At 37.3% G+C, this 22,568-nt stretch overlaps 1 protein-coding gene across 5 annotated transcripts in view; it reads left to right on the top strand.

Annotated features, from left to right (window-relative positions):
* Positions 1–22,568, top strand: part of TRIM37 (tripartite motif containing 37) — a 178,212-nt gene that overhangs the window by 67,076 nt on the left and 88,568 nt on the right. For all 5 annotated transcript variants that reach the window (XM_032428782.1, XM_032428784.1, XM_032428783.1 and 2 more), the window contains exons 7-10: positions 1,074–1,197; positions 2,062–2,129; positions 16,547–16,671; positions 22,264–22,314. In XM_032428782.1, the coding sequence (XP_032284673.1) occupies positions 1,074–1,197; positions 2,062–2,129; positions 16,547–16,671; positions 22,264–22,314 (368 nt within the window). The remainder of the gene's footprint in view (positions 1–1,073; positions 1,198–2,061; positions 2,130–16,546; positions 16,672–22,263; positions 22,315–22,568) is intronic.

Below are 22,568 nucleotides of genomic sequence, written 5' to 3'. Positions count from 1 at the left end.
CTTTTGGAATATATTTTGTTTAAAGTTGCCAGAATGATAGTTGTAACTAGTGAGGTTTGAGGACCATCCCTAACTTAAGATGTCTTCGTTTTACCCTCTCAGGAATCAAGATTCAAACCATTGTTTTATAACATTTCTTATACAAAAAGTAATGTTTCTGAGTTACATATATGCTACCTACAAAGTAATTTTGGAATATAAACAAGCTGAATGGCTTCTCTTTGGACTTCATCTAACTACCTTTTTTTCTATTATTTTCTCTTGGCAACGTAATATGGTTGTTAGGGTGTTCTAATGTTGAAATTTTCACTGCTTGTATTTGTAATAACAATGAGTATAGGAAATATTGCTTTCTATTTTTGGTGGTATGTTTTTATGAAATCTGCAGTGTACTCTGCAATCTTTGAAAATCTTTTTTTTTCTTCTGAAAAAATTTAAAACTTTGTAAACTAGAGTAGATACGGTTTTTGAAATTTTTCATTTGTTTTAGGGTTTTGCATGATGTGAACCTGGCATCAGTATACTCTTTTATTTTTGAGTAGTGGTTTTCTATCAGAGATATGATTGGGGCTTTGAGTATGTGTTTTGTATATGGTACCTAACCAATATTTTTTAATTACATATCTTTCACTGTTAAAAGAACATGTACTTTATTAAGCTTTGTTTACATTTACGAGTTTTGTTCCTGATTCGTTTCAGTGCACAATTTTTTAAAGCAGTGAGTTTCATATGACATATAAGCATTTAAAAAGTATTATTGGGTTGCAACCTTTTTTTTTTAAGATTTTATTTATTTATTTGACAGCACAAGCAGGGGGAGCAGCAAGCAGAGGGAGAAGCAGGTTCCCCGCTGAGCAAGGAGCCCGATGCAGGACTTGATCCTAGGACCCTGGGATCATGACCTGAGCTGAAGGCAGCTGCTTAACTGACTGAGCCACCCAGGCACCCTGGGTTGCAGCTTTTAAAGAGGAAATCAACTGACTTTAAGAATAATTGCAGTGATTATATTAATGTCTGTTTGCTTTTGTTTTAAAAATTCTTCAATTTTTTTTTTTTACCTGTTTAACTTCTAGGAAAGAAATGTAGAAGCTGTTCGAAATGCAAAAGATGAGCGTGTTCGGGAAATTAGGAATGCAGTGGAGATGATGATTGCACGGTTAGACACACAGCTGAAGAATAAGCTCATAACACTAATGGGTGAGTGTTTTCCTATGCTGCTGGAATATGTGGTGCTTTGAGCCTCCTTGAGGTTCAGTCTTGAAAGAGTAAAGGTTGATGAGTTGTTATAGGCTAGGAAAAGATTGCTTTCAAAAGTAAAAGTTCCACCTATTAAATGTATCAAATAATAGTACACATAATTGATATAACTTCTGCTAAACTCATGGGTATGTATGCTGCTAGCTCTTTAGTGACTTACAAAGAAAATGGTCTGATTTGGCAGGCATGCCTGCCTTGTTGTCATCTTTTTTTTTTCCAACATGTAAAGCAGTTTCTTCCTTCTCTATGGTAATTCTGTAATAATAATTCCTTATTCTTGTGTGTTTCCAGCTTCTTGAGACTATTTCTGTCTGGGCTTTTTTTTTTTTAAATACAGATTCTTATGTTTAAAGAACATACCTTTTGCTGACATGTAGTGTAACATCTGGCCAACTTACTATATTCCTCTTTTTAAGCCTTAGTTAAATTCTGGGAAAGAATTACTTCAGCAGAGTTGATTGAGTAAAAAATGTACTTTTCTAGATATTTATATTCCTTTGGAAGAAACAATAACGTTAATTTCCTTCCAGAATATATTGTCATTGTATTTCTAGATGAATTTAACAGACCTGAATTGCAATTTGTCTAAAATTGTAGTTAGGGTTGATTCTGAAATTCCCTTGTCAAAGCTACTACAATATTAGATTGAACCTTTTAAAGCTCTGGGAAAATGTTTTAGGGTAGCTGTAGTGAAGTTTTATTTACTTGAAATTGATTCCTTGTTATTGACTATGTTCAATGAAAGTTAATTTCATTCTTAACCAGTAATGAGCCTGAGTGTTGGTATTTTGTGTTTTTAAATAGGTCAGAAGACATCTCTAACACAAGAAACAGAGCTCTTGGAATCCTTACTTCAGGAGGTAGAGCACCAGGTGATGAAATAATAAATGTAATGAAATAAAGTCTATCAACAGGCTTTAAAAAAAATTCTTTTTTTGGACAGGATTATGTACGACCAGAAGACTGGGAGATCTATGTGTGCCATATTAGGAATTTTTATGAAATAGGAATCAGCTGATTCAAGTTTTCTCCATCATGTTTGGGAACAAGATAAAATTAATAAGATTTATTCTGTTTTGTAAGAATACAATTATTTTTATGGGGAACAGCCCATAGAAATCTGTGAATCTATAAAAGATAAAAATCTTCTGACATTGTGACTTAAGTTGTGACTTTGAGATAGAATATTGCCAATTATATACAGTGAGTCTTATGGTAAAATTAACATTTTTATTTGTTAAGGAAATTTTTATTATGTACCAAATATATAACTGGCATTTTTTTTAGATGTTCAGAACATAGCAGTGGACAAAATGGCAAAAACGTCTGCCCTCATAGAATGGGGTAGGTGGGAGGACTCCAGGGTGGCTCAGTTGGTTAAGTGTCTGCCTTCGGCTCAGGTCATGATCTCAGGGTCCTGGGATCAAGCCCCGCCTTGGGCTCCCTGCTCAGCAGGGAGCCTGCTTCTCTCTCTCTGCCTGCCGCTCCCCCTGCTTGTGCTCTCTCTCTCTCTGACAAATAAGTAAATGTAATCTTTTAAAAAAAAAGAAGAAGAAGAATGGGGTAGGTGGGGATGAAGTACATAGGGAATGAATAAAGTGTATAGTGTTACATAATAGTTGATATAGTAATCTGTCTTTTTTTTGGTTTTGGAATTCTTGAATTCCTTTCTTTGCCTGATACATAGCTGTTTCCTTAGATTATTCTTTTAATTATCATCCTGGGGATTCCATGTACTTTTTTCCATTTACTTTTTTTTTTTAAGATTTTATTTATTAGGGAGAGAGAGAGAGAGAGCACAAGTTGTGGGGAGGGGCAGAGGGAGAGGGAGAGGCAGACTCCTCCCCAGTAGGCAGTGAGCCCGACTTGACGCCAGGCCAATCCCAGCACCCCAAGATCATGACCCCAGCCAAAGGCAGATGTTTCACTGGCTGAGCCACCCAGGCGCCCTTTTTACTTATTCCTTGGGTTGAATTCCATGTTTCCTGATTTCCATGGCTTCCTCTCTCTTGCTTTACTTACTTGTTTTGGTATCACATATCCTCCTTTAGTTTTCCTGAAAGGTTAATCAGGATAAATTTTTCTTTGTTTTGAGAGAGAGAGGGAGAGAGACAGCAAGAGTGAGGGGCAGAGGTGGGGGGGCAGAGGGAGAGAGAGAATCCTAAGGAGGCTCCATGCCCAGTGTGGAGCCCGACACAGGGCTCGATTTCACAACCCTGATTTCATGACCTGAGCTGAAATCAAGAGTCAGATGCTTTACTGATGGAGCTACCCAGGTGCCCCTCAGAATAATTTTTTAAGACTGCATGTCTGAAAATATTTTTATTCTGTCTTTACACTTGACTGACAGCTTAATAGAATTCAGTATGTAAATATTTATTTAAAGACTCTTGTTTTTCTCTTTAATATTCTTAATTGTGCATGTTCCCCTAGTCCAGAGATTGTTTTTTCCCCTCCAGAGAATAAACTAGCACCTTTCTGCTGGAGTTTTGAGACAAATTTAAACCATCTGTGGTGGAATAGGGGCAGGGATCTAGGGATCTATGTGCTTTTTTTTTTTTAAACAGCTTTATTGAAGAATAATTGACAATAATTGGCATGTATTTAAAGTGTATAACTTGATAAATTGTGATAAAGTATATACCTGTAAAACTGTCACCATAGTCAAGATAGTGAATGTATTCATTATCTCCCAAAATTTATTTGCACTTCTTTATAAATTCTCCTCCTGCTTCTCCAGGCAACCCCCCTGTCTGCTTTCTATCATAGATAAATTTTCATTTTCTAGAGTTATAATTGGAATCATATATATTATGTACTTATTTTGTTTGACTTCTTTCAGTCAGCAAAATTATTTTGCAATTCCTTCATATATCAGTTGTTCTTTCCTTTTTAATTGTGGGTAGTGTTCCTTTGTGGGTTTTTTTTATCTTCATTTATGAAAGTAATGTTTATACCCAATGTGGGGCTCAAACTCATGACCCCACGATCAAGAGTCCCATGCTTTTCTGACTGATCCAGCCGGGCACCCCTTCTGTGTGTGTGTGTGTGTGTGTGTGTGTTGCATATGCCGCATTTTTTTTTTCTGTTCAGTTGTTTATGGTCATTTGGGTTGCTTCCTGTTTTGGCTGTTACAAATAAAGTTATAATGAACATTCACATACAAATTTATATATGGACATATATTTCCTTTACTCTTAGGTCCACCTGCGCTACAGTGGCTTGGTAAATTGGTAGGTGTATGGTTAACTTTTTAGTGCCTGCCAACTATTTTCTGCTTAAGTGATCGTACCATTTTGTGTTTCCATCAGTAGTCTGTGAGAGTACCAGTTCCTCCACATCATTGCCAACACATAATATACTCAATTTTTTAAATTTTAACTAGTCTCATAGCAGTGTAATAGCATTTTATTATGGCTTTAGTTTGCATGTGTCTTATAACTAATGATGTTACGCATCCTTTTTTTTTTTTTTAAGATTTTATTTATTTTTTTGACAGAGAGAGACACAGAGAGAGAGAGAGGGAACACAAGCAGGGGCAGTGGCAGAGGGAGAACAGGCTTCCCGCTGATCAGGGAGCCCGTTGCGGGGCTCGATCCCAGGACCCTGGGGTCATGACCTGAGCCGAAGGCAGGCTTAACTGACTGAGCCACCCAGGAGCCCCATTAAGCATCCTTTCTTGAACTTAATTTGCCATCTGTATATTTTCTTTGTTGAGGTGTCTGTTCCGATCTTAATGAAGTGTAAGTTATCAATTTGTTCTTTTGGTGTCATAACTAAAATTTTTACCTAACCCAAGATCATAAAAAGTTTTTCCTGTGTTTTCTTGTAGAAAACTTGTAGTTTTAGATTTTATATTTAGGTTTATGGTCTTTTTTAATTAATTAATTTATTTTTAATGTGAGGTATGAATCCAAGGTAGTTTTTAAAATTTTTTTGGTATATGGTTATCCATTTTTTCCAGCACCATTTGTTGAAGACCAGCGTTTCTTCACTGAATTGTCTTTGCATCTTTTTAAAAAATTAGTTGTCCATATATACATTGGTATATTTTTGGACTCTGTTCTGTTCCATTGCTTTATTTATTTTTAATGATAGCAGGTAATGTTAGCTTTCCAGCTTCGCTCTTTGTTTTTTTAGAGTTGCTTTGCATTTCTTTACAGGTTCTTTGCATTTCTATATGAATTTTAGAATCAGCTTGTTAATTTGTATCAAAGAGTTTTGGGGTTTTGATCGAAATTGCATTGGATCTCTAAATCAATTTAGGAAGATGTAACATCTTAATACTGAGTCTTTGTTCATGAAGACTGCATTTATTTAGGTCTTTTATAATTTCTCTTAGCAGTGTTTTGTACTTTTCAGGATACAAGTTTTTCACATTTTATGTCAGATTTATTCAGTATTTCAAAATTCTTGATGCTATAGTAGTGTTTTTGAAAAATTTTAATTTCTGATTTCTTGTGCTTATGTAATTGATTTTTTTTTTTTTTTTTTTTAAGATTTTATTTATTTGAGAGAGAGAGAATGAGAGAGAAAGAACACATGAGAGGGGATAGGGTCAGAGGGCGAAGCAGACTCCCTGCCAAGCAGGGAGCCCGATGCGGGACTCGATCCAGGGACTCCAGGATCATGACCTGAGCCGAAGGCAGTCGCTTAACCAACTGAGCCACCCAGGCGCCCCTGTAATTGATTTTTATATATTGATCCTGTATCTTTCAATCTTGCTAAATTTATTGGTTCTAGTTGCTATCTTGTAGATTCCTGGGATTGCCTGTAGATAATCTTGTTATCTCTGAATACAGACAGTTTTCTTTTTGATTTGCTTTTTATTTAGTTCCCTGTCAGGTTTTACTGACCAGAACTTCTAGTATTGTGTTGATTTAAGTATGATGTTAGCAGTGGGTTTATTGTAGATTTGTTTTTTTTTTAACAGGCTCCATGCCCAGCGTGGAGCCCAGTGTGGGGCTCAGACCCACAACTGTGAGATCAAGACCTGAGCTTAGATCAAGAGTCGGATGCTCAACCAGCTGAGCCACCCAGGCGCCCCTATTGTAGATATTCATTATCAGGTTTTGGAATTCTTTTCCTGTTTGATGAGAATTTTCATTAGGAATAAATGTTGGATTTGTCAAATTCCTTTTCTGCATGTATTGAGATTATCATATGGTTTTCTTTTTTCATTCTTTAAATGGATTAACTTTTTTTTTTAAAAGATTTTATTTATTAGAGCGCGTGCGCATGAGCTGGGGGGGTGGCAGGCAGAGGGAGAAGCAGGCACCCCATTGAGCAAGGAGCCCGATGCAGGGCTCCATCCCAGGATTCTGGGGTCATGATCTGAGCTGAAGGCAGACATTTAACTGAGCCACCTAGACGTCCCATTAACTTTTTTTTTTTTTTAATACTATACCAACTTTGTACTTTTGGGGATAAAAACCCTGATTTGGTTAATGCATTGTCCTTTTAATGCATTATTGGATTTGATTAAGTAAATTTTGTTTAGAATTTTTGCATTTTTGTTCCTGAGGGATATTAGATGGTGATTTTCTTTTCTTAAAGTATCTTTCTCTGGCTTCATTATTAGAGTAATGATGGCCTCAAAAGAATTTTAAACTATGCCCTCTTCAGTTTCCTGGAAGAAGTTGTGTAGAATTGGTATTGTTCCTTTACAGGTTTGACACAGTTCACCAGTGAAGACATTTGGGCCTTGATTTCTTTGTGGAATGGTTTTCAACTACAAATTCAATTTCTTTAATTGATATAGAGCAGTTTATATTACTTATTTCTTATTCTTATTTTTTTTAGAGCGAGTTTGTGGGGTGGGGAGGGGCAGAGGGAGAGGAAGAGACAATTCTAAGCAGATTCCACATCTAGTGCAGAGTGGGCTCAATCTCACAACCCTGAGATCATGACCTGAGCCAAAATCAAGAGTCAGATGCTTAACTGACTGAGCTACTCAGGTGCCCTTATATTACTCATTTCTTGAGTGAGCTTTGGTAGTTTGTGTCTTTCAAGGAATTATTTCATTTGAATTTGCCAAATTTATTGGTGCAAAAATCATGATATTCTCTTGTTATCCTTTAATATTTGTAGAATGCAGTGTTATCACCTCTTTCTTTCCTGATAATGGTAATTTGTGTCTTTTTCCCCTGATTGGTCTGGCTAGAGGATATCTATTTTTGTTGATGTTTTCGAAGACATAGCTTTTGGTTTTTCTCAGTTGTTTTTGTTTTCTATTTTATTGATATTTGTTTTGATCTAATTGTTTTCTTTCTTTTGCTTTGCGTTTAATTTGCTCTTTTTCTAAAATCTTAAGATGGAAGTTGGCATTGTTGATTTGAGACATTTGTGTTCAGAATATTTTTTTCCTTTGTGATTTATTCTTTGACCCATGGGTCCTTCAGAAATGTTATGTAGTTTCCAAATATTTGGGGGGATTTTCTGATAGTCTGTTATGTCTTGAGGTTAAGGTGGTGGGTGATGTTGTGTCGGTCTACTATATTGTGAATTTTTTGTCTACTTGTTTTATTATTGAGAGAGGGCTGTTGACATTTTCAGCAATAGTCGTGTATTTGTCTTGTCTTTTGGCAGTTCTATCAGTTTTTGCTTCATGTATTTTGAAGCCATACTGTAAGGGTCCTAAACATCTAGGATTGTTGTATTCTCTTGATTAATTGTTCCCATTATCACTGTGAAATGACCTTCTTTATCCTCGTAACATTTTTTGCTTCGAAATTTATTTGATTTCAAAAAGTCACTTCATCTTTAACTATGATATATCTTATTCTGACATTTTATTTTTAATGTATTTGTTTCTAAATATTTAAAGTCTGTGTCTTGTAGGCTGCATACAATTGGTTCTGGTCTTTTAAATCCAGTTGGACAATCTTTGACTTTTAACTGGGATGTTAAGGATGTTCACATTCATTGTACTTATTGATATGGTGAAGTTTGAGTCTAATATCTTGCTGTTTGTCCTATCAGTTTCTTGTTCCCTGTTTTGGTCATTTTTGAATTGAGTTTTTTTTTTTTTAAGATTTTATTTATTTATTTGACACAGAGACAGCAAGAGAGGGAATACAAGCAGGGGGAGTGGGAGAGGGAGAAGCAGGCTTCCTACTGAGCAGGGAGCCTGATGCGGGGCTCGATCCCAGGACCCTGGGATCATGACCTGAGCCGAAGGCAGACGCCCAACAACTGAGCCACCCAGGAGCCCCTTGAGTATTTTTTTCTTTTATCTTGAGTATATGGATTAATCTGAACTTTAAAAAAAAATCCCACAATGATCTACTTAATGAGACATAGATCGGGGGGGGGGGCCACCTGGGTGGCTCAGTTGGTTAAGCAGCTGCCTTCAGCTCAGGTCATGATCCTGGAGTCCCAGGATCAAGTCCCACATCAGGCTCCCAACTCAGCAGGGAGTCTGCTTCTCCCTCTGACCCTCTGCCCTCTCATGCTCTCTCTCTCAAATAAATAAATAAAATTTAAAAAAGACCTAGATCTAGGGAATGATCAGGAATTTAAAGTGGGGGAAAAAGCATTACTAGTGATGAAAAGTAACACTGACAAAAGGGAACATTCTACCTTAAGAAAAAGTAGGTAAGACAGTTATGATTTTGTATTCTAGGATAAACTCAAAAAGCAGATACTGACAGAATTATAAGATTTTGATAAAATCACTATAGTGAGTGATTAAATAGCTAATAAACTGATAGCACCAACTAACAAAAGGTGTAAGAATAGAGGATATTTGAAAAAGAAAAAATTAAGTTGTTTTCTCTAAAAGGTATGTGTGGAACCCTGAATCCAGAAATGGAGAATACATATTCTTTTTCAGTCCATATGAAACCATTTCAATACTTGATCATGTACTAAGGTATATAGAAGTCTGAAGAAATTTCAGAAATTTATATAAAGAACATGTTCTGTGACCAAAGTATAGTTAAGGTAGACATCAAAAACGAAAGCATTATTTTAAAAATCATATATATGTAAATATGCACTGAGGTGTTAAATACCTACATAGTTCCTGAGCTAAAGAGGACATTGCAATTGAAATGATAAATTAGGGCACCTGAGTGGCTCAGTTGGTTAAGCGACTGCCTTTGGCTCAGGTCATGATTCTGGAGTCCCTGGATCGAGTCCCACATCGGTCTCCCTGCTTGGCAGGGAGTCTGCTTCGCCCTCTGACCCTCCCCACTCTCATGTGCTCTCTCTCTCTCTCATTCTCTCTCTCTCAGATAAATAAATAAAATCTTTAAAAAAAAATGATAAATTATTGGGGTGCCTGGGGTGGCTCAGTCATTTAAGCTTTTGTCTTTGGCTCAGGTCATGATCCCAGGGTCCTGGGATTGAGCCCCACATCGGGCTCCCTACTCAGTGGGCAGCCTGTTTCTCCTCCCTGTCCTCCGCTCGTGCTTTCTCTTTCTCTCTCTTTCAAATAAAAAAAATCTTTTTTTTTTTTTTTTAAAAAGAAAGAAATGATAAATCATTAAAATAACCAGACATAGCTAAGGGATATTTAGAAGGACACTTTTAGTCTAAAATGTAGTTTAAGAAAATTATGAATAAATGAATTAAGTGTTCAACTGAACAAGCCAATAAAGGAACAATAGTGTAGAAGCATAAAATGGAAAGAAATCGTGAAGATATTGATGAAATTCACAGAAGAGAATGCCGTGAAATAGTTGGGAGTATCCGCATACCTAATATTGGATCTTTGAAAAACATAAATAGATATTCTAGCAAGGTTATCAAGAAAAATGAAGCGTCCAATATTGGGAAGAAGAATTGGACTACAAATACAGTAGAAATTTAAATAATAGAAATTTTTAAAAGTAAATATTTACATAGTGCTTACTATATACCAGACAGTGTTCTATGTGCTTTACAAGTATGAGCAACTTTATTGAGGTAGAATCTACATGAAGAGGATAATTTTTAGGAAATTGTAATTATCAAGAGTCACTCAAGAGTACATAATTAATTTAATTATTTTATTTATTAAGTAGGCTCCACATCCAGTGTGGAGCCCAATGCAGGGCTTGAACTCATGACCCTGAGATCAAGACCTGAGCTGAGATCAAGAGTTGGACACTCAACTGAGCTACCTAGACGCCCATAATGTCTATAATTTAAACAAGAAACATTAAGTGAATTTTATTGGTAATAAGTCTGCTTCAAAAGGCATAAAATTCAGACTAATGGAAATTTTTTTACCAAATCTTTAAGTATCTGTTGCCTATCATAAGTAATTTTTTCTTAGCAAATACAGAAGTACCATTCTTTGAAACAATGTAACATTAATAACCAGTTGTCATAAGAACAATATAAGAATATTAAAGCTCAGTTTTATTGAAAACTAAATGCCAAAATCTTAAAAATATACTAGCAGACAAAAATCAGTAGGATATTTATGAAAACAAGCAAGACCAGGGTGCCTGGCTGGCTCAGTTGGTGGAGTGACTCTTGATCTTGGAGTTGTGGGTTCGAGCCCTACATTGGGTGTAGAGATTACTTAAAAATAAAATCTTTTTTTTTGGGGGGGGGGTTCCTTTTTTTTAATTTTAAGTTGAATTAATTAACAATATAGTGTATTACTAGTTTCAGAGGTAGAGTTCAGTGATCCATCAGTTGCATACAACATCCAGTGCTCATTCCATCACGTATCCTCCTTCATGCCCACCACCCAGTTACCCCATCCCCCCCCCACCTCCCCTCCAGCAAGCCTCAGTTTCTTTCCTATGCTTAAGAAGTCTCTCATGGTTTGTCTCCCCCTCTGGTTTCATCTTGTTTTATTCTTCCCAGGTTTGTTTGTTTGTTTTTTTAAACTAACCAGAATCATGCTGTATGTATTGTTCTTTGATGTGCTTGTTGGAGATGTTCTCAGCCTAGCACTCTCCTTTTATCCATTCTATATTCCACAGAAATAGATGTTTGGGTTGCTTCATTCTGCTGTAATAATTATGCCCACTTTTGTGCACAAACTTGAGCACAGGGGCTGGAATTTGAGGGGAAGAGTGTCAATTTGAGCCCTTGGCAATCTGAGGTGAAGGCGTGTTGACTTGGCATTTAGCAGGTGGCAGGCTGTGCATGCTGACTTGGGCAGGAGGGTGGCTGGACTATGAATTTGGGACCCACAGGCTGATGGCATCGTGTGTGACAGGGACGTGGCTGGTTTTGCTTTTAATTTTTGTTTTTCTGGGAAACACGATCTCTCCCTCTATTCTAAATGAAAGCCTTGCTGGATAGAGTATTCTTGCCTGTAGATTTTTTCCTTTTAGTAGTTGGAATTTATCATGCCACTTTCTTCTGGCCTGCATAGTTTCTGCTGAAAAACCCACTGATAGCCGTATGGGGTTTCCCTTGTGTGTACCTGCTTTCCTTTCTCTTGCTGCTTTTAAAATTCTCTCTTTATCACTACTTTTGGCCATCTTATTTACTTTGTGTCTTGGTGCAGATCTCTTTAGGTTGGTTGTGTTGGGGGCTCTCTGTGCCTCCTGGATCTGGATTTCTCTTTCCTTCCCCAGATTCAGGGAGTTTTCAGCTATTATTTCTTCAGACAAATCTGCCCCCTTTTCTTGCTCTTCTCCTTCTGGGATCCCTATCATGCGACTGTTATGCCTGACAGTGTTGCTGAGTTCCCTGGGTCTATTTTCATTTTGTGTATTTTTTCCCCCTCTCATCTGCTCGGCTTGATTGCTTTCCATGACTCTGTCCTCCGGGTGGCTGATCCTTTCTTCTACTTCCTCTTTCTTGCTATTTATTCCAGATGGTCTATTTTTATTTCCATTTAGTGAGTCCAGTAGCTCTAATTGGTTCTTTTTTATGTCTTCTCTTGGTGGAGGGTCTCATGGAGGTCCTGCACTCCTTCCTCAATTCTAGTGAGTATCTTTATGAGCGTTACTTTAAATTCGCTATCAGACATACTACCTCCGTTTCGCTTAGGTCTCCTGCTCTGATTTTGTCCTGTTCTTTGATTTGGGACATATTCCTCTGTCTCCTCATTCTGTCTCTTGTGTTGTCTGTTTTTCTGGGTTAGGAAAGTCAGCTACGTCTCCTGCACTTGAAAGTAGTGGCTTTATGAAGAAGAGGTCCTGCAGTGCAATGTCTGTTCCCCAGAACCTGGTGCTTCAGGGGCTGTTTCCTATGTGTGTTGCTCCAGGGGTGTCCTACCGTTGTGGCTAGGATGTGTTTGCCTTCAGTCCTGTTGTCTGTGCTGGCTCTCTGCCTGTTGTAGGCAGAGTCTGGTGCCCGTGGTGTTAGTGGGCTGCTCCGGGGCTGTCTTGGGCTTGAGTTGAGTCAGACCAGGCATTTGCCAGAGATGCAGTAGCACCAAACTGCAGGCACTGTCCCTGTGTCGTCCCCTGAGAAGCTTTTGTTGGTGGGTGGGGCCTGCAGTCAGACCCACTGCCTGCCCCCAGCCCACTGCTGGGGTCACAGTCAGACTGGTGTGTGGTTATCTTCCCCTCTCGCTGGGGCAGGACTCACTTTGGAGTGGTGCTGGCCCTTGTCTGTGCCGCGCGCACACTGCCAGGCTTGTGGCACCGCTTTGATGGGATCTTGCCAAGAGCGATCAGAGGGGGTGGATCTGCTTTGCTGTGGCCTTTTGTCTATGCCGGGCTGTGGAGAGTCTGTTTTGCCAGTTTGGGGGCTGCTTTCTGGGTTATTTATGCCGATGTGGGTGCTCTCTAGGCAGCCACGTGGCAAGAGGTGAGCCCAGGGACGTGCTACTCCGCCATTTCCCAGCAGCCTCTGCAAAATAAAATCTTTAAAAAAACAAAAAACAAAAAACAAAAAAACAACAAGCCTGGGCAAGGTCAATCAAAGGAATGAAAGGAATGTTTCATTATCAGAAAAGTCTTCTTGATTATAATTTGAGATTAAAGGGCAAAACCACATGAATATATAAATAGAAATTAATAGGATAATAATTTTTAAAATATTATTATATTTGATTCTCATTCATGGCCAAATTATTTAGCAAACCAGGAATAAAGGGGAACTACAGTAACTTTAACTTTATTTTAAAGGTCTATAGGAAACAATCTAAACGGTAAAATTTGAGAATCTCTCTGATAAAGAATCCAGGGTTGCCTCCTATCATTGCTTCATTTCTGAGTGTACTGGTCCTGTGTATTCTTTTTAAAAGATTTATTTATTTTAGAGAATCTCAAGCAGACTCCCCACTGAGCGTGGAGCCTGACATGAGCTCGATCCCATGACCCTGAGATGACCTGAGCCCAAACCACAAGTTGGACACTTAACTGACTAAGCCACCCAGGCCCCAGTCCTGTGTATTAAATTAAGACAATAAATGTAGTATAAATATATTGAAAGGAAGAAATAAAATTGGTTATTTGCAGAGGATGTGGTTATCTACATAGAAAGTATATAACTTAACACCTTTATAGTGAGCTAATCTTGGTTGCTGGATATACAATCAGGACCTAAAAATCAATAGTGTTTTCATATATCAGGAATAATCAGCTAGAAAACTTAATTTTAAAAAATCCCATTGATAATAGTAATAAAAACGGAGAATTTTGAATAAGTTTAATAAAATATGTTGAAGACCTTTTTTTTTTAAGATTTTATTTATTTGAGAGAGAGAATGAGCAGTGGGGAGGGGCAGGAGTGCGGGGAGAGAGAGAAGCAGACTCCCTGCTGAGCGGGAAGCCTGATGTGGGACTCTATCCCAGGACCCAGAGATCGATCATGACCTGAGCTGAAGACGGACGCCTAGCCAACCAACTGAGCCACCCAGGCACCCCTGTTGAAGATCTTTGTAGACACTATTATGAAACAAGAAAGAATTGAATGAAGAAATATCCTGTATTTCATTAATTCTCAGATGTATGTTGTTATACCATCTTTGAAATGGGATGTGTCTTAACAGTTGATATAGCCATGATTTATTGACTTTCTTTTCTTAATGGCACATAAAATAGTTATGTTTAATAATGTAGCCTATTACATTTTGTGGGCTACAGTATATTTATCTAGGGGAAAGTTCAATATTCCCAATGTACGATTCTCTTGATATCATTCTACAAGTGTAGTTCCATCTTTATTTCAACATGAATTTTCTCAGAATTTGGTAAAATTCCAATATTAATATGAAAGACAAGGGGTCCCAAATAGCCACCATACTCCTGGATTAAAAAAAAAAAAGTTGGGATTCTTGTCCTGTATCAAGACATAATGTGAGAAACTTGCATCTGTGTACAGGAACTGTGCACAAGGGTCTTTACTCCTGAGTTACTTATAATAATGAAGAATGGGAAACAACCCAGTTGTCCATTGACAGAGAAAAATAACTTAATGCTATATACATGCAATGATATTCTCTTTAAAACTGCTGAAATGAGTAGGTTTATAAATATCAATAAACAAATCTCAAACAGCAGTAAGAAAATGTAGGCTACATCGTGACATAGCTTGATAGTATTTATGTAAAGTCTAAAACAGAACATTGCTGAACACGTAATGTGGAAATACATGTATAGCAATAATAAACTTAAGTTCAGTGAATTATCTTTGAAGGAAATGGGATCAAGGAAGGATATTTATAATATGCATTCAATAAATATTTGAATACAAGCTGTAAGTTTTGATATTTTTCTTATGATACCAGTCATATTATTCTTCGTGAGCTATAAACAACTATCATTTTTTTTAACTTTTTTTTTTTAAGATTTTATTTATTCATTTGAGAGAGTGAGAGAGCACGAGCCAGAGGAGTGGCAGCGGGGGAGGGAGAAGCAGACTCCCCACTGAGCAGGGAAGCCGATGTGGGGCTCCATCCCAGGACCCTGAGATCATGACCTGAGCTGAAGGCAGACGCTTAACCATTTGAGCCACCCAGGCGCCCCTAAACAACCATCATTTTAAAGATACAAACCTAGTTGTAGTGAGTGTTATGAATATCATTTATATGGCATTTGATAGTATATTAATTTGATAGGGCATCCATAGCTAAATACGACAGACTAGGAGGCTTAAACAACAGAAATGTACTTTCTTATAGTTCTGGAGGCTGGGAGTCCGAGATCAGTGTCGGCAGGTTTGGTTTCCCCTGAGGTGTCTCTTGCAGACGTGTACTTTCTTTCTGTGTCCTCTAAAGACTTTATCTCCAAATGTAGTTACACTCTGAGCTACTAGGGGTTAGAACTTAACATAGGAGTTTGATGGAGACACAGTTTAGTCTACAACAGTTTATAAAGCTTTCTCACTTACGGCTTCATGATTGTTGTAACAAGCAAGCAGCAGCAGATACTATTTCAGTTTTACAGATAAACAGATTCTGAAAGTCATACTAATTAATTAGTGCATGGCAGAATGAAGACTTCAGATTGGTTGTCTTGAATAGAAAGTCTTTTTAACTACCACACTTATTTTGTTAAAGTTGAATTTCTCAGTTTTACCTTTGGCACTACATAAAGTGGTGTGTTCCAAATTGATGTAGGTTAAGACTTGTTTGGGTCTGTTACATTTTAACATTTCTCTCCTTCCTGGAATGCAATTTGAGAAATTCTTGTTTGAAGGCTATTGACCTATAGAGGTTTGTTTGTTAATATACATAATAGCTTCACTATGCCAGTCTAAAATATATCTGTGGTAGCTTCAAGGAGAGAAAAATGCATTAAAATCAAATATGCTTCGGGGCGCCTGGGTGGCTCAGTCGGTTAAGCGGCTGCCTTCTGCTCAGGTCATGATCCTGGGGTCCTGGGATCGAGCCCCATGTCCGGCTCCCTGCTCAGTGGAGAGCCTGCTTCTCCCTCTCCCTCTGCCTGCCACTCTGCCTACTTGTGCTCTCTCTCTATCTCTCTGTCAAATAAATAAAATCTTTAAAAAAAAAAATCAAATACGCTTCTTCAATGACTTCATCGTTAGAATGGAAATAACCTAGATCCTATGTAGTTTCTTAACTCTCAAAACACTTTGAAAGTCATTCTATTTTTATCTCACATTTTTTTCCAGCACATAACCAAAATAATTTTTTTTAAAGATTTATTTATTTTAGAGAAAGAGCACACACGAGCAGTGGGGAGGGACAAGGGAAAGGGGGAGAGAGAATCCTCAAGCAGGCTCCCTCCTGAGTGGACCCTGACGTGGGGCTCGATCCCAGGGCCTCCAGATCATGACCTGAGCTGAAATCAAGAGTCAGCCACCTAACCAACTGAGCCACCCAGGCGCCCCTAACCAAAATAATTTGTTTTTATTCTTTATTAAGGATTTTGAGATGCCATTAAATATTAATTTTGTTTATTCAATTTTTTTCCTCACACAGCTGCGGTCTTGTAGTAAGAGTGAATTGATATCTAAGAGCTCAGAGATCCTCATGATGTTTCAGCAAGTTCATCGAAAGCCCATGGCATCCTTTGTTACCACTCCTGTTCCACCAGACTTTACCAGGTATGACATAGTTTTTTATCTGAAGTTTATGTGCAAATACATACACTTGTTTCAAAAGAATGTTATTTTTCTTAACTCCATGGTTTTTTAGGGTGTTATTTATAATGATGTGGTCTGGTGAACTTTAGTTGTGCATGTAAATCTGGTTAAAAAAATACTGGTGGACTTACACTTGATTGTGAAGAGAGGAGCTTGAATTAGGAGTTACTTTCTTCCTAGAGTGTCACCTTCTGTAGAACATGAATTGATCCCAATTCAGTTTCATTAGTATCTGTTCACTTTTTTAAATTGAGGTATAACTGACAGTAACTTCATATTAATTGGTCACGACACAATCATGATCACGTCATTAAGTCTAGTTAACATCTCTCACCATAAACAGTTATAAAATTTTTTTTGTAATGAGAACTTTTAAGATCTACTCTCTTAGGAACTTTCGAATATGCAGTACAGCGTTATTTACTATAGTCACCATACTATACAGTACATCCCCATGACTTATTTTATAACTGGAAGTTTATACCTTCTGACCCCTTCTTGAGATTCCACATATAAGTGAGATCATACAGTATTTGTCTTTCTCTGACTTATTTTACTTAGCATAATGCTCTCAAGGTCCATCCATGATGTAGTATGTTCATTCTTTTATTTACCTTTTGAGTTTACTTATATCTCATTACACAGTGACTGTATTGCTTACATATATGTTGTCTGAAGCAAAACTCAGAAAACAGATGAAATGCCAAAAGATTCTGAAGGTGACATGATATTACCTTCATATTCTAAAAGGTAGTGGGAGGAAACGGTTGCATTCTATGCATCTTTTTAGTTTTTATTTGGAGCAGTCTTAGAATTCTTTTGAACAGCATATTCTTTCAAGCATGTGGTGGTAGAGCAGTGGTTCCTCACATTAGTTGTATATTCAGTTGGGATTCTTTTGAAAATTACCAGTGCTGGCTCATACCTCAGGTCATTTGAAATAAAATCTTAGTCTGCTTGGACTTCCGTAACAAAATACCACAGACTGGGTGGTTACTTACTACAGAAGTTTATTCTCTCACAGTTCTGGAAGCAAGAAGTCCAAGATCAAGGTGCTAAGACATTTGATTTCTGATGAGGCTTCTTGCTGACTTGCAGACAGCTACCTTCTCCCTGCAGCCTCGAAAGACCTTTTCTCTCAAACACAGAGATCAGTGTTTGGTGTCTTTTCCTCTTCTAGGACATGAGCTTTATTGAGTTAGGGTCTCTCCCACCCTTATAACCTCATTTAACTTTAATTACCACCGTAAAGGTCCTGTCTCCAAATACATTGGGGGTTAGGGCGTCAATGTACAAATTTTGGGGGACACAATTCAGTCCATAACATTGGGTATAACTAGACATTTGTATTTTTTTCTTTTTAAATTTCCTTAGTTGATTCCTATGATGAGAGGTTAAACCACTGCCTCAGATAAAAATATATTGGAACGAGAGATTTTTGTCCATCTTAGACTTTAAAGATGGCTTATGGAATATTGCCAGGTTTTTCTAGTATGTTGAGAGCTGTGGTACCTTTAGGAAATAGCCTTTGTTTTAAAAATGTTTATATGGTTAACTGCCTTTTTTCTTTAATATGTGATGCCCTCTGATGGCCACAGGGCATTGATGGTACTAGACTGTATAGTGCAAGCCAGGGTTCTTCAACCGTTATTGTTGATCAGGATAATTCTTTGTGGGGTTGAGGGAGCTATGTTGTTTATTGTAGGATGTTTAGCAGTATCCCAGTAGCACCTTTTCCTTTACAGTTGTGACAAAAATATTTCCAGACATTGCCAAATGCTTCCTGGGAGCAAAACTGCCCCTGGTTTAAAATCACTGGCATAACTGGACCACCCACAGTCCTATAAACAGAAGGGAAAATTCTTTTGACAACCAGAACTCAGGTAGTTCTGACTGATAAGTCTTCATTTCTCTCTGAATTAGCAAACCAGGTATAATACTCCTATTTTAATCAAGAAGAATATTAAGAATATTATTAAAAGGACTTGGTATTTGCTATCTTTAAGTAGATATGGGTGAACTAAGGATGTTCACCAGTATCCCAAGGCTGCCTTTTTGATAAAACGGTCAGTCATTTCAGTTTTAAAGAATACCTTTTCTGAACCATTCCATCACCAGTGGAATGAAATGTAAGTTTTAAAGGTAAATGTTTTTCATTCCAGAGTATGGTGTATGGATCACTTATCAGAACCAGCTGGAGTGTTTGTCCAGAATGCAAATTCCGAGGCCTCTTCCCTGACAATCTGGTGGTGGTGTCCAGAAAATGAATCTTGGGCATCCTGAGTAATCCTGCACTAAAGTTTGAGAACTGTAGATACAGATAAACTATGCTGATATTGCTTGCAGCGGCTCATTAAGCAGGCACCTCTGCATTAGACTTCTTGTCAAATCTCTCTTACATCCAGTGATTATTTTGCTTTCTGTTCCCTAATTGCCCAAGTGGCTCAGAACCCCAACCATCCCTTCCTTTTCATTACCTTCTTTTTTGGGTGTAGATGGAAGGGACTGAAATTGGGAAGGCAGGGAGCAAGGGAAGAAGGTAGGAGGAACATCAGTAAAGAGGAAACCACCAAAAATTTAAAAAACAAGAAAGTATGACAATTAAGGAGCTTTCCATGGATAAAGTTCACCTTAGGACCCTCTCTGTCCTCAGTAAAGCTTATTGCTGCCTTACTGGAAATTTTGACTTGTAACTTAACTGTAGTTTTTAATAGAAACTCAGTTTGTGGGTTGCAGTATCCAGGAAGGAGGTGTTCATCTGTTGATGCATTGAATCAGCATAGTAGAGAGAGATCCAAATAAGAAAGGTCACCATTTATTGACATTAAGTTACAGATCAAATTTTAGTTGTGCAAAGGTAGTGGTGAATGTTCCTAAGCTTTGTTCTCATGGAACTGGATTGCTTTAAGTTCCATTGGTTGATGATTCATGGTGGAGCCACAATGGAGAATAAAGTTACTGAACAAGTACAGTGTTATTTATTTAAGACCATCTATATGTTTAGTACTGTTGTAGGTGCTACACAGGAGACATGAAAGAGGGTATACATTCCATGTTAAATAATAGAGAATTGTATATTAAAATCTAATATTTGTTACTCAATTACAGTTGGCCTTTGAACAATGCGGGAGTTAGGGATGCTGGCCCCTGAGCATTCGAAAATCCACATATAACTTTTGACTCCCCAAAAGCTTAACTACTGATAGCCTACTGTTGACCAGAAGCCTTATGGATAACATAAAGTCGATTAACATATATTTTGCATGTTGTAAGTATTATATACTATATTCTTACAATAAAGTAAGCTAGAGAAGAGAAAAACATAAGAGAAAATACATTTGCTGCACTGTATGAAAAATATCCACGTATCAGTGAGCCTATACAATTCAAACCCATGTTGTTCAAGGGTCAGCTATATAATGCGTCCTGCTTAATGCTGCCCCATAGCACTAATTTGTTAATGATGTTATTTTTCAAAAAGTTTCCCTAAAAATTATACATATGTAGTATATCACAATACCCTACGATTGGTAGATGTTTTCTGTGCTCTGAATGTGATTTTCTCTCAGCAAGTGAGAGCTAGGGCAGACGTACTATGCTCTCTTGGTTAGTGAGCTTTAGCAATCTATTCTAGCTCTTTAGCTCCTAAGCTTTCCACCCCGCTGTTCTGAGTTAAACATGTCATTTCCTTCTACTTATTTTGTGTTTTGGTGGACCCTTTTGACCCTTAATGGCTGATAAAAATATGACAACGGTAGTCTGGTCTTACAGCAAAAACAACAACAAAGGAAATGTATCACGCTGGATATTAAGGATATGGTGGAAAAAACATTGTTAAAGATGTTATGAATTTGGTGAGAGAACTGACCAACACTGGTGTGATTGGAAGTTGCATGAAATTATAGCCAAAAGCATATCATGACTTGACCAAATTTGAAAATTATCCTGGGGAGACTTCCTTGGATCTCTGATTAGGTTTGTGGTTCCAGGTAGGCTTCCTAGGTACTAATTACATTGGTCCTACTAATTGGGGTTTGTTTATATTGAGTGTGAGGAGAGCATATAATGGAGAGAAGTTAGAGCAGACCTCCAGTAGTGGTCTGTGACTAATAAAGGAATAGTAAAGATTAACCAGGCAAACATCTGGGAATGAGGAATGTGAGTCTTCTAAGAAAAGGTAACAGCTGCCTAGGGATATGGTTAGGAGTGCTTGATAATAAGATAGTAGCTATATAGTTAACTCTTGCAGGGCAAACTTCATCTACTTACTATGAAAAAGATAACGAGCTATTTATCTGTACATACTTACCATAAAATAAAAAATAATATATATTTTTTAAAGATTTATTTATTTTGGAGAGAGTGCACTCGCAGGACCAAGGAGGTGGGCAAAGGGAGAGAGGATTTCAAGCAGACTCCACATCCAGTGCAGAGCCCGACGCAGGGCTCAGTCTCACGACCCTGAGATCATGACTTGAGTTGAAATCAAGGGCCAAATGCTCAACTGACTGAGACATCCAGGCGCCCCCCCCCAATCATATATTTTTAAATCTATGCTGTATTTTCACTGGCAAATCACTAATTTCTTTAGGGACCATCACAATGAAAATGCTGTGGATGTTATATCTTGTTTTGGTAATAACAAATTTTCATGAATTGAACTTTAGAAGATATATCTGAGAATGTAGTGAAATGGCTTACAGTATATCTTGGTAAATTTATAATTTTATTTATTAAATATAAGTACTGTATATTATAATACTATCTATGATGGTATTTATCATGTTTTTATCATAAATGTTTATCTTTATCAAAAATGTTTTACTGACTCTAACTTTTGAGGTGTTTGAATGACAATGCTACAGACTGTTCACATGATCTAAGGGTATATCCTGTGGTTGTGTTATATATATAGTTCAGTTCCCTTTGGAGAAGACTGTATGGAGCTAGAGTTGCCTGCAGTAATCTTGCCTTGCCAAGAAACTGTTAATGTGTTCATCCACTCTATTTGTCCCCATGTGATTATTTTTATTCTATAAAATGATATAGATTTATTTGCTAGTAGTTGAGAATTTAAAGTATTTAAGAATGTCAATATTCCTCATAATTTGTTCTAGAGAAGGAAGTTTGGAGATTTATTGTGATGTCTTTTGCTGTTTCTTTTGACTTTATTAAACCTGTTTATATTTGTTTCGTATTTTAGGTTCCCAGCCTAAGCACCCATTTCTTCCTTTTCCTGTTTCCATGAGTACTTTTGAAAGTCTCTTATGTTTATTTTAATACTTAATCATATATTGCCTCTAAAAAAACCCCAGCTATTTTATAAAGTATTTGTTGGGTCTCTAATTGTGAACTTTTGATGTCACCTTTTGATGGTTTATGAATTCATTTGATTTAATGTTTACTTTAGTAAGGATTTAAAAATATTTCTTAGGGACTTAGTTTTAACAACATTTTTAAAATATTACCGAGGGACTTAACTTTGGTTTTTAACTAAATGAAAGTTTAAACTTAATAAGCCAAATAATTTTTTTGCCTTTTGCTTCTTTTTAGTGAATTAGTACCATCTTATGATACAGCAACTTTTGTTTTAGAGAATTTCAGGTAAGAGTTTTTTGACAACTGAGGTTTTCTGTATGTATACATAAGAGCCAGGAAGGTATCATTCCCGGGTAGGATACAGACCTAATGAACTGTGTCACTCAGTATGTAATCTTAGAAGAAACAAGTTTAATATTAGAAACGTATAGGTCATTTGTCTGGATTGTATTATATCTTCAGGGCAGGTTGCTTCTCTACTCTGGGAAAAGGAACCATTTTTTTAAAGAAGAGGGTCCACTTAGCCTTTGCTAAGGAGG

Source organism: Phoca vitulina, unplaced genomic scaffold (assembly GCF_004348235.1).
Source record: "Phoca vitulina isolate PV1807 unplaced genomic scaffold, GSC_HSeal_1.0 scaffold40, whole genome shotgun sequence".
NCBI classification, from domain to species: domain Eukaryota; kingdom Metazoa; phylum Chordata; class Mammalia; order Carnivora; family Phocidae; genus Phoca; species Phoca vitulina.
This window is presented reverse-complemented; position numbering and strand designations above follow the sequence as displayed.